Raw genomic sequence first — 17,751 nt, 5'->3', positions numbered from 1 at the left:
CTTCACAATGCATTTCTTAATGGCCTGATCCAGTGTGCATGCTAATTAACAGGGATCTTTTCCTGGTGAACAGTGACCACAGCTGATGGCTTTGTCTTGAGCATTACATTTTAGGAAACTCATTATAAGGAAGGTGCATGATTTATCTAATTAGCATGTAACACTAATTACATCAGTGGGCTCAGCCTTAACCAATGCAGAAGTGGTCCAGGGGAGTGGCCATGGGCAGGCTGGAATGAGTCTGGAATGGTTCCTAGGTGGTAAACATTAGAAAGGGCTGCAGGGTAACCAGGTGATGGAGAGCTCAGGTGTTAGCTGGTTGGAGCTGGCTAGGCTGTTTCGTGTCTGAGACAAGGGAGTCCTGGGCAGTGGTGACTCGTGGCAAGGGAATATTGGAGGGTTGAAGCTGAAGCTGAGTAAGGGGCAAAGAGTATGTGGAGACTGGGGGAAGGTAAAAGGCAGGTGCCGAATTTCAACCTTACATGTCCAGAGAAGTCTAGGGTGAGTGTCTGACCCTCAGTTTGAGGTTGAATATGGCAATAAGGGTCTCATCCATCTGCAGCTTAAATGAAATTATATTAAGGGATAATAAGGCCTGGCTTTTATTTTAAACTCCTGGGATTTCAGAAGTTAGCAGTAACACTAACACAGCATATTTCGGGCACAAAGACACTGCAGTTAGTGGTACACAGTTATCCTTGTGGAAGAATTCAGTGCCAAAATGGTTAGGTCAGATTCTGTTCAATAGTGTCAGTTGTCAAACAACCAAACCATTTAAATTTCTAATATCTATCAAGCTGTGGCTCATCTGGCAAGAGGGGCTTCCTGAGAAAGCTGTTTGACCTAGCTGATGTGAGCTGTGACGTGCATGTGACACACCACAGCACCACTCAGAGTTGGAAGCCGTGTTGCTGTGTTGGATCGCTTGCTTTCTTCTGGAGCAGTTTTGAGCAGCAGCAGCCCCAGGCTGCTGCACTGCCAGCCACTGCCCTGTGAGGACATCCTCTGAGACATTAGACAAGTCCTTGAACTGTGATGAATGTTTCCTTTTTCTTCCAGTTTGACTCCTGCAGAAGTTTATTTCCATACTGTCTGGGTAATGCTCTTGGCTGGAGCTATTACATATTTAGGGCTCTCTTTGTTCAGTTCTCATAGTCAGAGCCTGGTCGTTCAAGCTTTGAATAAACCGATCAGAATATTTGATTCTCTGAAAAGATAGTGAATTGGTATGAAACATTGAGTGCTGCTGCTGGTGTATGAGAGTTTAGTCATATTTTTTTATTCTTTTGGTTTCTTACTTGTAAATTTAATCTCTCTATCAGCATCCAATGCTGTATTGCTTTCCTTCTTCTACCAGTGTTACCTACTTAATCCTGTGCACATTATCCTCTTTGGTCATGAAATTCAATTCCTTTCTGTTTCACAGGTTGAGAGTCCATGTCCAAGTGTAAAGTGAACCATAAAAGCTCTCTGTTTATATTGTCTATTGATGTTGTATTGCACCCTGGGGTGCTTACAAGAAAGGCACTTTCATAGCAGGCATTTGACTGATGGATTGAAAGCACCATCTCCTTTAAAAACTCTGGCTTGACATTTTATAATCTGTTTTTGTGGTTAACACATTTTCTATCCAAATGCAGTTCAACAAGGTGACTGAGAATAAGGTTTTCACTAACAGAAGAATGAAGGTTTTGTAGACAACACTAATACAAGATTCACATTATCACCCATCACATTAGGCAATAATTAGATCCCTGGGTGAATAGTAAGCAACCAGAAGCAACAGGAAAAGGGAAGGAATTTGCAAGGGTAGTCACCTGATAGGGCACTACCTGGTTCCCGATGAAGTCAATAGGGCTTTCAACTTGAATCCATGCTACACCATATGAGCAAGTCTTGGATGCAGAGCTGTCAAAGGGAAGTCCTGATGTGAAGTGTCTGGAGCTCTGCCCCTTAATTAGGTATTGTCTGTAAGATGCTTTGAAGAGGTAAAGTGCTAAGTGGAAATGCTAAGTGTTGTTAATTAATTAAGCACTAATCCTCATGAATAGCATGAGGTTAAATAATGAAATGTAAGTATTGTTATTATTACAGCAATTGCTGTTTGGAGTGCAAATTTTTAGATACTGTGTCAAGGGACAGTAGCTAGCTTGGAATTGTTAAAGCATAGCAAAACATAAGCTAGTTTCAGCATAGAAGATGGCTTGTTTGCTGCTGAGGGAGTTAATAAAGGTCTGGGTAGAGAGCTGAATCTTGTTAACTCATTCATCCTTGTATGTCTCCTTTATCTCTTATCCTTCCATTGAGAGGAGCTAATTGCTTTTTTCCTCTTACATCTGTGCCTAACTGCTCAGATGTGCAGTTGGCTAGAAGAGAGATTGGAGTAACTGTAACATTGCTGTATCCCCATTCATGCTTATCTCCCTCTTTGTCTAAGTAATAATAATAGTGATATTATTATATAATAATATATAATAATAATAATAATATAATATATAATAGCAATAAGTAATAGTGAGTGCCGTAATCAGGAGGGACAGAGGCGAGCAGCCTGGTAGTAGGACTGCCACATTAGCAAGAGCTAATTAGCAAGAACAGACCTATGTACCGTCAGTGACAAGAGTACCTAATTTTGTGGCTGTGCTCAGTTTTGCCTTACCAGTATGTGCATCAACCGTAGCTCTTTCCTCATCCCTCTTCTTTGTCTTCTCTTTCTTATGTTCTTCACATGCTGCTTTTCTCTTTTGGTGCCCTGTGTTATCCCAGTCTGCAGTCTGTTGTGCTTTTTGAGAAGCCACTTTTTAAACAGCAAAACTTCACATTTCTATGCTATGTGCCTTCATGTACATTTCTGTACCCTCAATATCTTATGCACATCTGGTTGCTGAATACCTTGTTATGACCCAGTCCTTCCGACTCTTGGAGTAAATTATTTTTACCTTGCATTTTAATACCTTCCTATCAGCATATAACTTCAAGCTCTACTGGTTTTAATTTGGTCTAGTGGTTGAGCCCCATCTCCTCAGAGGTCAAGCTGAAGCCCATCACAAGAACAATGCAAAGAAGCACGTGGTGGTGCACTAAAGAAAGGTACCTCTGCCCGCTCAATCCCCTTCCCCAAAAGCCTGGCTGATAGGATCTGATAGGATCAACCTGATATATCAAACTTACTGTGATGGAAAATGCTGTAGCAGAATGAATCAAAGCATTACATAATTGTGGACTTTAGTCACCAAGAAAACAATGCACTCACAAATGGGCAACTTTTAAATTTTACTAAAACAGAGTCAGGTTGTCACTTTTATTAAGATTAAGAACTTAGTATTTTTTACATTACAGATACCACGTATCTAGATAGCTGATTACTGGCTCATATTTTTTTCTAGTATAATTTCAATCACATTAAGCGGGTGAGTGACAGCCTCTTGTGTTATAGATAGCATTGCTGGAAGTTAAAGATCCAAACAGAAATGTAGTCAAACAAGTAGTCATGATAAAAGGAGAGTAAAGGTAGTGAACTACTGCAAGAACTTGGTGAATTCTCATGAAAATTGTTTTAACTGTTGTTGGAAATGCTGGAGTCAATTACTTGATTTGGTGAAGTCCCATGGCAGGTGATTAGAATGGATCACAGATGAGAGACACTGATGTTAGTGATGGTACACAGCATTCCCCTGCCTTATGGAAGATGTTCCTGTTCCACTGAATACGCAGTTATTTATGAAGAGCTCCACAAGACTATCCTGTAAGCCAGTGGTTTGGGAACCAAGCCACGCTGCAAAGGTTTGCCTGACTAGGACTAAAACATGTGTCTTCCCTAAGGGGAGGAAGTGCTGCGGTGATCTTGCCGTTTTGCCCTGAGCTGTATCTTGTGCCTACTGAAAGTAGGACTTTCTCAGAGTAAAGCTTTGATTTTAATGTGCTGACGCTTCCTAATGAAAACCAGTTTTGTCCACCTGGGGCCAGCCCTACTTCTCCAGTTTGAAACAGTATCAGACAGGTCTCCAACAGTGAAATGGATTGGTGAAATTTTGAGGTTACTCATATATCTTGCATACACTTCAGGGTAGATGAGAGCTGGAGTTAGTGAAATTTAGAAGATATCACTACTTTCAGTCTTGAACCTGTTCATTCTTAATATTATTTTCTAAGCTTTCCTAAATCTTTTGGGCCATATTCAGTCTTCTCACATGAGCCCATGCAGCATTTTAGATTACTTCTACTGCACATGAAGTTGGAACCTCCTGGATCCTATATTATTTAGAACTTCCATACTCCGGTTTCTTACACAGCTACAGGGAAGAAGTAATTGCGATGCATACATTAGACATCACTTGAGGATACCATTATTACTTCCCACCACTGACTATACAGGAGTCTGGCAGTTGTAGCTTTTGATGGCTTTCTTGCATCTGGACAGCCTCAAGTCATATCTAAACTGGCAGATGTGGCAGCACTTCTGAGCTCCTGGATCTGTCATCTTCTGGCTTCTCCAAAACCACTACCAGGAAGGAATCAGCCACTTTATCTCATGCCATACACACAGAGCTATACCTTGATTCTGCAGCCATAAAAGCTAAGATACAAGCAGAAGAAAGCCTGGGTATGCTCTGACCAGATGCTAAATCAAACTGCAGGGGCATCAGGACCTCTGGCTTTCTGCACTTACCACCCCACTGGATCTGGATGCAATCTGCATCTGGCTGTAGTGCCGTGGTGGGTGATTCAAAAGGGCCCAGGGAATTTAGGGAGGCACAAGAAATAACATCAAGAAGAAAAAGAGGAAAAGAAACAATGTACTGTGAGGGAGATGAAAACTTTAGTCCATTTTGGGAGCAGGTGGACTGAATATAGACAGTTGTCCCCATTTTCTGCTGTGTGGAATCCTTTACTCTTCCTCCCTCCCATTGATTTTGGTGGGGGTCAAATACCTTTCTCAGGGGCTGATTTTATTCCTCTTATTTTGGATGCCTGGCTAGAATGGTCCCCCTCACTGCTGCATCACTACATGGAGCTCCTTGACTCTGCTCATAAGGCGATCACCTTCTTTTGACAACGATACCTTTCCAGTGCAGGCTTTGCTCTTTGATAGAAGCAATTAAAATGATTAATCTGATTAATCACTGTTCAAATGCTAATTTTATCTGATTATAGGGAAAGACAAAGGCTGATAAAACAGCATGCTGAATTTCATGGAAATGGTCTCTCTGTGGTGTGAGTTCAGAATTTTGAATTTTGTCCAAAAACAAGGCAATGAATGAATTTGCTTCAGAGCTCACTTTCTGTCAAAAGGCCAAGCTGACTTGGGGAAGAGGGTGGAGTTGCCTGTTCAGACAGGATTTTTTTAGGTTTTGCCCTTTACCTCTGGAGCCAGAGGTCTGGCTCTCATCCAGCTGTACAAAAAAGAAGATTATGGTATTTTCTAGGTAATTTTAAAGAGCAAAACCAAAGTGAAGTCAGGTGGCTTGAAATCAGCCCCAAGTTCTTCACATGAAATGTTTCTCATGATTTTGGTTTTCAGTGTAGCCGTATTTGAAAAGTGATAGGAAAATATTCCTCAGCTGGCCAACATACTTCATTTACTCACACAAACCATGCTGCTGCTTTGTGAAATGTTTTGTGAAGAATGGCGCGCACACACACACAAAAAAAAAAACCCAAAAAACCAGTAATCTAAAATACCAAGGCTGTTCTGAAAAACTCAGTGGGCTAAACTTTATTTCAGAAAACCCTAACATAAATCCAGCTGTAGCAGTGAAAGCTTTATTTGCACATGGAAAGCAGAACTGGATTTCAGGAGCTCATATAATCTGTACAAAACAAAGTCGTCATTCCTTTTTCCCCTGAAATCAAAATGCAAACCTCTCACTGACTGTTCTGTTGCAGAATTATGCTGGAGGATCAGGCTCACATGTAATAGTGAAAAATTTCAGGAAAATTATCAATATATAAAGCCCAAGACTTCTTCCCTAATGGCAATTTTCTCCCACCTGCTTCATGCAGCGGTCCTTTCTCGGCTATGTGTGAGACTTTTATTATCAGTAAGAAAAAGGCACTGTATTCAAAATCCTACGAGATGGAGTTCTCTTCAATAATAATTAGCCTCAAAATCATTGCTTGCTGACCCATGAAAGCTCTGCAGGCATCCTGGGGGCAGCAGCTACAAATAGTAATCTCGAGTGTTCAGCAGACGGTGCTGTAACATCAGGCTGTGTCAGCCATCCTGCAATGTTCCCCATGCTCCTGCCTGCACTTCCTGGCAGCTGGAACTGCAGCAGCAGAGTCGCTTGAAAGCCTGGTAATTCACCGAGTCCACATGCAAAGCCAGGCTGGGTACCCTGTGATGAAGCAGCATTTTCCATTAAAAAGAAAAAATTGAATTTTCAGGGGCCTCATACTGAATGCTTTCATCAGATTCACAGGGGTGGGAAACAACCCCCCTGAAACCACAGCAACATTATCCCACTCCCCTCCTTGCCTCACAATTTGAGCTAAACTATCTCTCTTTAACAACTTGAGGCCCAAAGCAGGGAGACCAGTCCCACTGACTTCAACAGGAACAGGCTCAGGACCTAAGTGCATGCTGCTGTCTTTCACGCATGACGGGAGAGCACTAGCACAGTGATCCAGCTTCTCCTAAAGCATCCCACTCACTCTCCAGCTCTGCTTCCCAATCCCACCCATGTGGGATATAAACAGGGAGTGACAACTGGAGGTTAGAAGACCAAATCCACCCTTCTTCAGTCTTTCACTTTGTGTTCAATGATTCCTCTGATCAGGGTTTGGTGATTCTTCCATCAATGTAGGAAAACCATACCTTGCTTGTATTTCCCAGCAAGTCCCCCAACTGCTTCTCTGAAAAAAATCTGGGAAAGTAGTAATATAAAGGCAGGAGTATGAGCTACAGAAACTGTGAATCAGTTTGCTAGGTAGGGACAAGAAGACCTTCTATAGTGTTTTGAGCTTCTTAAACGAGGAAATTGAGCCATCTTTAGAAGTAGGTAGAAATTTCAAAAGAAAATTATAGTATTTCTGAAGAAGTCTCATGACTGAAATGCATAGTTAGTAGCATAGGAAGAAGTGCTGGCTTGCTTAAAGCATGTTTTAAATAAAAGGTGGAAAACTTGATTAACATTTAGCGATGAAGTCAGCAGTCTGAGGAAATACAGAACAAATGGCAAATACCTGTACAGGCTTCTCCACTGTTGCATCTACACTGCATCCAGCTTGAAGTGGGTGAGCAGAGCAGGAGGTATTAACCTCAAGCAGTGGAAACCTGTAGGCACAACCCTTGCAAGTGCGAGGTAAGAGGGGCTCCAGACTGGGAATGAAACTGGATGATCTCAAACACAGAAGCCAGCGTACACAAGCTTGGCCAGTAGGAACCAGGGAGAAAAGTGAGCTGGGGAACACTGTCCTCCCTAGTGACTCACTATAACCCAGTCTGCATATTAGCTTCTTCATTAAATTTTTCTTAAGTCTGTTTTGTAGAGTTTCAAGGCCTTAAATACCTTCTGATGTTTGTAAAGTTCATCTTTGCAAGCAGATATCTTGTTATTAATTCATTTAAATTTACATTAGAAATGAGGTAATACACATTTATATCAAATTCACTGAAAATAGTTCCTCAGCTAATATGCAGTGGCAAAGAGGAATGCCATGCTTTCTGCTTTTTTTCTTCAGAAAATGAAAAGGTCTTTTTCCATTGAGTAAGTGGAAAGGCTGGGTAGAAGAGAACAACTGAAGTCTAGCAGCACCGCCTGAATGTGCCACACTTCTGCAAAGGACTTAAAACAGTTAAGGAGGATTAACCAAATAAGCAGTTTATCCATCAGTGTATGTTCCAGGCTATCTTCACAGACCCTGAAACCTCTGCTGTCTGACTTTCTAACGCTCCTAACAGTCAGGTGATGTCTGACTTCCCAAGTTCTTTTACTTTTTTTTCTTCATGCCACACCATTAGACATTAAGATTGGTTCTTATTAAAACCACTTATGCCAGCCATAGAGCCTTTTTTCCTTTGTTTTTGTCTTGTATGCTCATCCGTGATGCTTTGACTCGGAAGGAAACCACAAAAATGTAATCATCATGTTATCTCAAGACTTGGTCTGCTCTCATAGCCCCTTTCCTTTCAGTCTTGCCCTTGTCCCCTCCTCTATCTATAATGATTCCCACATGTATATGCAAAAATATTGGACTTTCTTTTATTATTGGCAATTAAGAGAGGCAACATTTTCAGCATCTCTGCAAGAACAATTATTTCTAGAAGTGAACAGTTTTCTGCCTTGACTGTCTGCAACTTTTAAGACGCCAAAAACCAATCAGCGTAGTAATACTACAGTACTTAAATAAAACAGGGCTGTGAAGAGTGTAGGAATCATTTCCACACTCATTTCTTTCCTCCTGTCGCTACTGAATCTAAAATTAAAGTCTGTTCCCTTGCCCAAAAATGCAGTTTAGACCTGATTCAGTGACCTAATAATCATGTGACAGTGAGATGACACAACATGTACATAGGTCATAGCCCAGCAAAATGTCCATTGAGCCCCAGAGGCTCATCTGTGATTCAGCACTGAACCTGACTGCCAGAAGGAATTTAAAGACAGGTAAAGGAGCTGTTAGTCACGTAACTCACTTTAGGGCACCTCAGTTAGCCGGTAACACTGGGGGCTAAAGCTGAAGAGCATGAACATCCTCCTTTTGCTTTCCCATTGTCATCCTTGTAGGTCTGGCTAGTCCTGGAAAAGGTGGAGCAGACTACAAGTTGTGAGAGGTCTATACAGTATCAGGGTCTGTGGGATAATAACACCCTTCAGGGAGAATGCAGACAGGCTTTGTTGAGCCATCAGGGATGTACCTGTAACTAGCCCCTCTGATTTATGACATCTTGCAACAGTTCCCGGGCTGGGATTGCTGCAGGTTTTCAAAGCTAGAGTAATTTGAACTAAGTCAAATCCCATAAGTATAGTATTATAGTAGGAACTATTGGATTATCCTAAATTATCATAACTATTAGAAAACAGATTTGGGAGAAGCGTGGTAGTCCAGAACTGGCAAAGTTCCCATGGAGATCAATCAGTTTGAATAAAATCCAGGGCCTCTTTGACTCCATACAGATGTAGAACATGAAGGCTTACAAGAGTAGTGGAGTCTTCTACACAGTGGAGAACTTACTCGCCACTGCAAGAGGTATGCACAAGTAACCTGAAACAGCTAACAGCTGGTGTCCCAGGAAGGAAACCATTGAAGGAGGAAAGGTCAAGACAAGAATAAAGCTGATTTGAGAAGTATTTGCCTCAAAATTCCCAGAAGCTTTTAGTTTTTGCTTAAACTGTCTGCATCTTTTGGGTTGGCCTGCCTAACTAGCAGCGTTAGAAAGGGAAAGATGAGTCTGGATTCAGCAAAGTAGTAAAATTCTCTCAAGGTGGAGAAGACCAGGGACTATAAAACAGTGAAAGAGCTCAGATCCTAACCTGAGTGGAAGTCTCATAAGCTATGTATGCCCTGTCCCAGTTTCTTCTGCAACCCTCTGGTCAGTGTGATGCTAACACTTGCTTTAAATAAAAACAGCAGTTATGCTTCCTTACATGTTACCTATGGCAGAAGAGATGTCTTTCTCTGACACCATTTTGCAGGATTTTTGCTTTTTTAATGAATAAATGCTATCTATACAATATTTGGTCCCATAAGGGGCCAAATTCATAGAATCATAGAATCGTTTGGGTTGGAAGGGACCTTAAAGATCATCTAGTTCCAACCCCCTATTCCCTGTTTTGTTCAAGGGCCAGACACACGAGCAGCCACTCTGCTCAAGACTGCTCTGGCTCTGCTCTTTCCACATGCCCAAAAGTCAGAGCTTGAGCCTAAACAAACACATCAGCTTGTTCGGAAAGTTTCTATGCCAAGGACTAACGAATCTGTCATATTTGCTGCACACCTAGAAAAATCAAATTAGCTTAAATCAACTTCTAATACTGCACAACACTCACGGCTGTTGTTAATACAGTGTGAGCCAGAAGTACAGGTTGACAATGGAGCGGAAAGAAAGAAGAGGAGACAACGGAGTGTGTGGTGTCACCATACATCTGTACTGCTGAAGGTACGTCTAGGGAAGTACCTTTAGGTGGAGCTGACACGCACAGAAATTGTGCCGGCATGTATAACGCTCCTTTCACGAAACAGGCAAAGCCAATAGCTTTTTCTATGGCTTTTCAGAAGTCAGATGCTAGTTAAAACCTGTGGATATGTATACATTCCTTTATATGGATAATTAGCTACTTTATGTGTGGCGCCTCCTGGATTAAAGAAAATTCTTCTATGCAAATAAGAAATGGAATAGACTGGTCAAATTTATATGTGGAAAAAAAAAGATCTCTTTTATATAAATACATAGTATTTATTTAGGTGAGTTTCTTATTTTATAGACAAGTGCTAATTCCTAGACAGCTCCCATGTATTTAAAATGTACGCTCTTCATTGTCCTTTTAAACAATGCCCGTATACAAACACTGAGGATGAACAATAGATTTTGACAACATGCTTAAATAAATGAGACAAAACCACGTGTCTTGGAATTGGCTTTTTCACTTTTTCCACTAAATGCTCAAATCCTGTCCTATTGAAATCAATGGCAAAACTCCGTCGATTCAGTAGGGCCACATTTTCACCCCAAACTCTCTTTTTCAGTAATAAGTAGATTTGGCCCATAGTTTAACTGCTTTAAGCTATTTCTTCTGTTCTATTGAATAACAGAGTGAGTTGATATTTAAGAATGAAAGCTCATCAAGTTTAAATTTCAGTTGTTTTATAATAATAGCCATATGTTAGTTATAGATTGTGTAAGTCTGAAGTTTTGGTAATTTAAAACTGCTTTAAAGTGACCTTTACATGGCTCCACATTTCAACATTCCTAAAAGCGGTTGGTATTGGTCCTTACTCATAAATCCTTACATTAAAAGAATCTGCAGACCTGGGCCCTTAGTTAACAGGCTCATAGTAAGGAAGTCCTGCAAACATTTATATACACACTTAACCTTACAAATCGAGTCTTCACAATGAAATCAACATAACTGCTCTCAGTGGGCAAAATCAGACCAAGATGAAATGTCGGCTTTTACGAAAGGCCAATCGTTCTTAGTACTGAAGACAAGATGCTAAGCAAGGGGGACTTCCAGCCTGACTCAATGCAGTTCTTACATTCTTCTCTAGTTAAGACAACAAGACATACTATAGGAAATGCTTCTTTTTTATTTCCCACTGGAAGCTAGTCACGCTGGGAGGGCAGAGATATTGGGGGCACTATGAAGGCTGTAGCTAAGCTCGGCTACCACTGCCGTGTGGTGCCATATGATTGCTGCCCATTTTCCCAACCACACTGCAGCTGATCTTGCCTTTTGGTAGGGCCGCTCACATGGCTGCCATTTCTTATTTCCTTCCAGTGCTCCACTGCCTATTAATCTCCATTCCTTTGTGTGTCATTCCCTGAATGTCTGAGATCTGTCTCAAAAGCCGTATTATTCCCGTCGTCCAGATTTTCCCTCTGACTTTCTATTTGACTGACTATTTCCACTGCTATGGTGAAGGCAATACACACTGCCTATCTGCTATGCTTTTTCACCTCAAATACCAGCACTCCAAAAGTGTTTTTATTTTACTAGCAGGGAAACTGAGGCACATCAGCTAAAGCTATTTTGCCAGAGACTATACAACATGTGAACAGCAAGATACAGACTAGAACCAAATCTCCTGACCCTTCTTTCTAATGCCTTGGTCTTTAAGCATGAATTGGAAAATAAACTGACAGAACTAAAAAGAGCATTAAAAAAGTGTCACACTCAAAATAAGATCAAAACAAGTTTTGATACATTGACAAAAAGGAAATGTTGATTGAAATCAGCCCTGGACTGATGATATCTTAATAGTCCTCTTGCTTCTGTGGAATTTTGTTACTTCTTCCATGATATCAAAGTGCTGTACGTGCAGAACATTTCCCATGAATAAGAAGAATATCAGCCATCTAGCAGTTGACCAGATTTCCTTTCTCTTTGGTATACTATGCTATTCAACGCCCATTGTTCTAGCACTTAGACGGTTGATGTGTTTAAACCTAAATTAGATGTTTTCGGTGAAAAGACACAATATAGCAGATAGACATTGTGGATCCATATGGCCCACTCTAAATAATATTTACCCCAGCTCACAGCTGTAAAGATTCAGTTTGAATTTTCCTGTGAAATACCTCTGCCTCTTCAAAAGCTTAATCTTAATTTTGCCCTCAACCCTGTAAATGTTTTAGCACAGGCATTTAAGTAATTCCATTAACACGTGTAAGTAACTCCACTGGTACTGATAATATACTAAGCAGATGCATATGTGTTTGGATAACAAGACCTTGTTTAGGTAAGAAAATATTCTTGTAATTTTTTTCCTTTTCTTTTGCAAAACTCCAGCTTTGGAGAAGGAATAAAAATGTTGCATAAATTTGAGGTAATAATCTCAAGATCTAATTTCATTTTATAGTCACACAAACCAAAATGTTTGCTATTCTTAGGATATGCACAAAAAAAACACCCAAAACACTAGGCCAGTTATGACAATACGGGACCTGATCCTGCGATCATTCAAAATCATTCAGTACTTCAAGCAGGGGAAAAACTATCCTATGGAATCAAGCCCTTTGTGTTTTCGGTATTTTTTCAAAAGACGAAGTGGCATAAATGAGTATGTCCTAGAATGTTTTGCAATACCCGTGATGAGCAGAAATATTTCAGCGTTATTTCCAACGCAGAACCGCAGCAACAACACGCCATGGATACGCACGGCGGCACAGGGACCCGCGCGCGCTGCGGCCCCCGCACCCAGCGGAGCACCGCGCAGCGCAGCGGGGGCAGAGCGGAACTGGCAAGGGCCCAGCTGGAAGCCCAGAGATCAAGCCGAGTGCTTTATTGCTCTACATTAATAACACACAAAAGCAAAGCGGTGTGAGAATTGCAGTCGCTCGCTCCGCTTCCTGGAAGAATAATGCGCGGCTGGGTAACGCATTGCGGCGTTCCCGGTACCGTGTCCTGGGTGAAGGGAGCGGGGGTTGCGCGCTGGAGGGACCGGCCGCCATACCCCGGGTACCGCCGCCGGCGGCTGCCGTTCCCCGCCGAGGGCTCCGGGCGCGGCGCGGGGGGCTGCGGGAGCCCGTCCCCGCCGTGCCCCGCTGGCCCGGGGGCGGTGGGCCCACCGCAGGCAGCTGGCGGGTGCGGGAGGGAGACCCTCGGCGAAGCCCCATTGTTTAGATCTCTGTCACAAGTCGTGAGAATACTTAATTTCTTTCATCTCTGGAGTTTTCATTATCATTCAAATTTCATTTTCCATTAATTGATCGGGGATTAGTGAAGCCATTATGCAAAAATTAGACAAGCCAGACGCGATGAATAATTCATGACGGACAATTACACGTTATTCCTGGTGCGCTTCCTAACTTCCCTCCGACTTCCCGCCCGCTGCAGGACGGCCTTCCCTGCCGGCCGGGCCGGGCACGGCTGCGGGCGCTGCGGCAGCGCCGCGGGGCGAGGGGCGGCGGCGGGGCCCCGGGGCGGCGCGGGGCCGGGGGTGCTGGGGCCCGCCCGCCGCTAGGTGGCAGGCGCCGCCCGCGGTGCGCGGAGGGGCGCGGAGGGCGAAACGCGGCTCCCCGCCGATCTCACGATCCTTATCGGTGCGACCGCAATCGCGGTTGGCTCGGGCGGGCGCGGCGGTGCCTGCCTGCCTGCCTGCCCGCCCGCCCGCCCGCCCGCCCGGCGCACCCCCCGCCCGCCGCCGGGGTGCCGGCCGGGAGCGGGAGAGGCCGCGGGCGCTACCCCCGCCCCAGCACCCGCGCGTCCCACACCCCTCACGCCGGGCATCTCATTTATCCCACCGGACAGTTGTTGCCCCATTAAAGCGCAGTCCCACCCTTCGCGAGGACCTTTCATCTGGGGAAGTTTTATGACACTTTGTAAATGTGCAAAGTTTTTAATTAGACTCGCCAGACAGCCCCAGGCAGCACTAGCGCCACGAAGTCTTCATGCTTCTCTCTGCTTTACAGCACAACAAGCCGCTCTACTCCTTTGAAGACAATGCCGACTATGTCTACGATGTCATGTGGTCGCCAGTGCATCCCGCGCTCTTCGCCTGCGTGGACGGGATGGGGCGCCTGGATCTGTGGAACCTGAATAACGACACCGAGGTGAGGCGGCGCGGCGGCTCGACGGCGGCCGGCGGTGGGAAGGCGAGGGCGGGCGGCCGGCGGGACCTTAACCCTGTGGGGGCCGGCGGCGCGGCGCTGCCCAGCACCCCTCGGCCCGCCCGTCCCCGCCCCGCCGGGGGTCTGCGGGGGTGCCGGGCCGCCCCAGGGCGCGGGGAGCCCGGCGTCGGCCGCCGCCCGCGCCCCGGGACGCGGCGGGGAGGGCAGGTCCCGCTGCCGGAGGCGCCTGACCGCCCCCTCCCCCGCCCGCCGTCCCGCCCGCCCTCCTTCCCCCGCGGCGGCGCTCGGCTGCGGGTACCTGTCAGGGGCAGGGAGGGCCGGCTCCGGCACCCCCGGCAGGAAGCCAACGCAAACAAATACCGCGGTGCCGACTCGGGAAGGAGCCTCCTTCCCCTCTCTGTTATTTTAAGGTGCACTTTTAAACCGCGCCCGTTTCGTAGTTTTTTATTCACACCCCTCCCCCGCCTCTGGCACGCAGTGCCTGGGCCAGGCGCTTCACAGGCCGCGGGTTCGATGCCTCCCCCCGCCCGGTGGGCGCACCTTGGCGGCCGGGCCCAGCTGGGCAGCCCACCGCCCCGCTCCGCAGGTGCTGCGCCCTTCACTGCGAGACCTCTTCTTCCTTCGTGTTCACCCTCAGCTCCAGATCCTCCGGACACCGTCGTCCGCAAGCCCTGTGCCAGCGCCAGCAGCGTGCCCAAAACCCAGCGTGCCCCTGCGGCTTCCCTCGCCTCCCACCTCTCTGAGCTGCTAGCTGCTCCGCTTCAGATTTTTAAGCACAGGGCATCTCTCTCACGTGTTATTCGTGATCTTATACCCCCACTTTTTTTCCTCTTCAAAATTTGCTGCGAAGCTTAAAGGCACAAACGCAAATGAAAAATAACAAGTTGGCTTTCCATCGCTATTGAACTAAATAGCGGGGACCACTGGGGAGGAAACATTGCACCTTTGAATGTAACTGGTGAGCAAGGATTAATCGGAGAGCTTATTGCAAAGACTGAGAGTGGTGGGTACCGTATTTTTTAAAAAGTCATTTTCTACATGCGTGGAACACCCCTTTTTTTCTCCTTCTATTTCAGATTTTTAAAATGCCACAAACTTCTATTTATACTATTTTTTCTGGACTTGAGTTTCCCCAAAAAATGGTTTTGAGAAAACATGTCATGTCGCTTGAGGTCAGTCTTAGACAGCCAGCAATCAGTATTAAGCACGAGAAATGAAATGTTTTTCCACAGTGAAGCCTTGTGTATTTTTATTTAATGACATGTGAAATTAAGAACAAACAGGCTGTAAAAAAAAAAATTAAAAAATCACATATTAACTGACAGTTTCTTTTTATTTCCAAAAAAAGAAAATACCGAAGAGCAAGCGGCAGTATTTTCCCCCATAATACACCCTATATTTGTATAATCTTTTTTTTTTTTTAAGATTAGTTAATATGGCTTTCACATCAACATGCTATAGATTTCAGACAGACTAAAATACAGGCACAGTTTATGACTTCCAGTGAGTGGTGCTTGCCATAAATAAGCATGGACAGGTAAGAGGAACCAGCACCGGGCAGTGCATTGTCAAGGGGAGCAGTGAGGCCTTTTGAAGTGCTCTGAGCAGGAAGCAGTGCAGCCTTTTTAATTAGAGCACATACAGCTGGAGGATATACAGGAGGAGTCTCCTCAGAATTTATTTTGGGAAGGGAGGGACATATCCTTCAGGTGTTCTCATTAATGCAGGCTTAAACACAGAGCATAAAACCCAGCATTTTAAGAAGAAGAAAAAAAATAACCCTTTCCCCCCAAATACCAGGGCTGAATCCTGCTCTGCTGGAAATCAACTGATGTTTTGCCATTTAAGTCAACGAGACCATAATGTCTTTCCAAAAAATTAGTCTGGACCGCTTGATCCCATTCCCATCAATAACAAGGCTGTATGTAGAAAACTGCTGATATATTTTCAGTGTGTTTACATATAAATACATAGGAACATCAGAAAAAAAAATAATTTCAAGCTCGATCCTGCTTTTCTTCTGCATGCAAGGCCACCCCTGATTTCACAAATTATTTCCATTCTGAGAGGTCAAAATCAGCTCTCATGTAAGAATCAGACTGGAATTATTTCCATGGTATCCGAGCTTTGTATTTTTATGGGAATTGAATTTGCGTCTCTGGAGGCAGAAATACCATTTGGTTTCCTTACTGAGCACATTGAAACAAATTTTAAAATCTCTATACATGATAAAGTGGCAGATTCTGAGTAGATGTGAGGTTTTGTTATGTGGGAGAAGCAGCAAATGTACCACTGAAAGAGAGAACTGTAAGCAGTTCTTTTAACAACGTAACTGAAAGTGATCGTTGTTTGCTTTTACCCTCTATCTGGTAGGTCATAATTAGCTTATAATTTTCAAGATTTCTGTAATTGATTATGCTGTTGAAGTCTGCACTGCTATTTGCTAAGAAAAAGTCCTTGTCAGCACTTTTGACTTTATAATGAGAAACCTTGAAACACCTATTTTTTGGATCATTATTACTTTTAGATGTCAGATAAGCGATGTCAAAGTATTTGTGAAGACAGAAGAAAATGACAGGTATATTAATGTGTTTAACTGCTAGCTATTGATAAAAATCTCTGTGTAAGAACTAGATATGATCGTTATTAATGAGACCTTGTTTTGTTTAATTTGGGAAATCAGCCACATTATTATTTAGGTATTGTTTTGTAAACCAACTAAGAAAATACCTGGGTTTAGTTAGATTATGCTACCTTCACATTTTTGAACTGTAACACAGTTTCCACTAGTGTTACTCACCGTGTTTATTAAAAACATTTCTCCGGAGAGCTAGATGCTTTCTGATCAAAATAACTAAATTCATTTGACTGTACCATGGATTTAATCAGTCTAATTATTCGCAAAACCTCACTGTCAAGTAACAAGGGTATTTGTGTGCTTCATGTTGATCTGTGGATACTAGAAATTTTTTTTGTAATAGCAAAGAAATTCATCACGTTTTAATTTATATTTGAGAAATTAATATAAAAAACCCTTAAAAGGCAAAAAATGTTTACCCACTCCTTCATCCTTTTGCAAATAAGAGTATTATGTTTATGGATCAGTATAGTGAGGTTTGCAGATAGTTTCAGGATACCAAATGCCAGTTTCTTACCTACGTGTCTGTAACATTTCTTTTGTGATCAAGATTGGAGAAGGTCTCTACGTTATTGACGAGTCTTATTTACCTATGAACTGATGTTAAACTGACTTACAAAACTGCTATTTTCTGCTGTGTTATGTCCCATTCGAATATTTGTTGGGGTTTTTTACGTGGCATACCTTAGCTTTGAGAGTGTGAAGATGGTGTCTATTTCAAGAAACAGAAAACAGCTGTATTTGCAAGCAGTTTTTGACACCACATAAGCAATAAAAGTAAAAAAATAAAAATGTATTCTTATCATGCAGGTTTTTCTGACTGCATCTTTCTTAATCTGTTACCTGTTAAAATCCATTTCAAAATTGTTAAAAATATGACAAG

General features: G+C 43.4%; 1 protein-coding gene across 8 annotated transcripts in view; it reads left to right on the top strand.

The window, feature by feature from the left end:
* Positions 1-17,751, top strand: part of DYNC1I1 (dynein cytoplasmic 1 intermediate chain 1) — a 193,604-nt gene that overhangs the window by 153,885 nt on the left and 21,968 nt on the right. For all 8 annotated transcript variants that reach the window (XM_040592628.1, XM_040592631.1, XM_040592626.1 and 5 more), the window contains one exon: positions 14,072-14,212. In XM_040592628.1, the coding sequence (XP_040448562.1) occupies positions 14,072-14,212 (141 nt within the window). The remainder of the gene's footprint in view (positions 1-14,071; positions 14,213-17,751) is intronic.

This window comes from Falco naumanni, chromosome 4 (assembly GCF_017639655.2).
Source record: "Falco naumanni isolate bFalNau1 chromosome 4, bFalNau1.pat, whole genome shotgun sequence".
NCBI lineage: Eukaryota > Metazoa > Chordata > Aves > Falconiformes > Falconidae > Falco > Falco naumanni.
The sequence above is the reverse complement of the archived record's forward strand: the minus strand, read 5'-3'. Positions and strand labels throughout refer to the sequence as shown.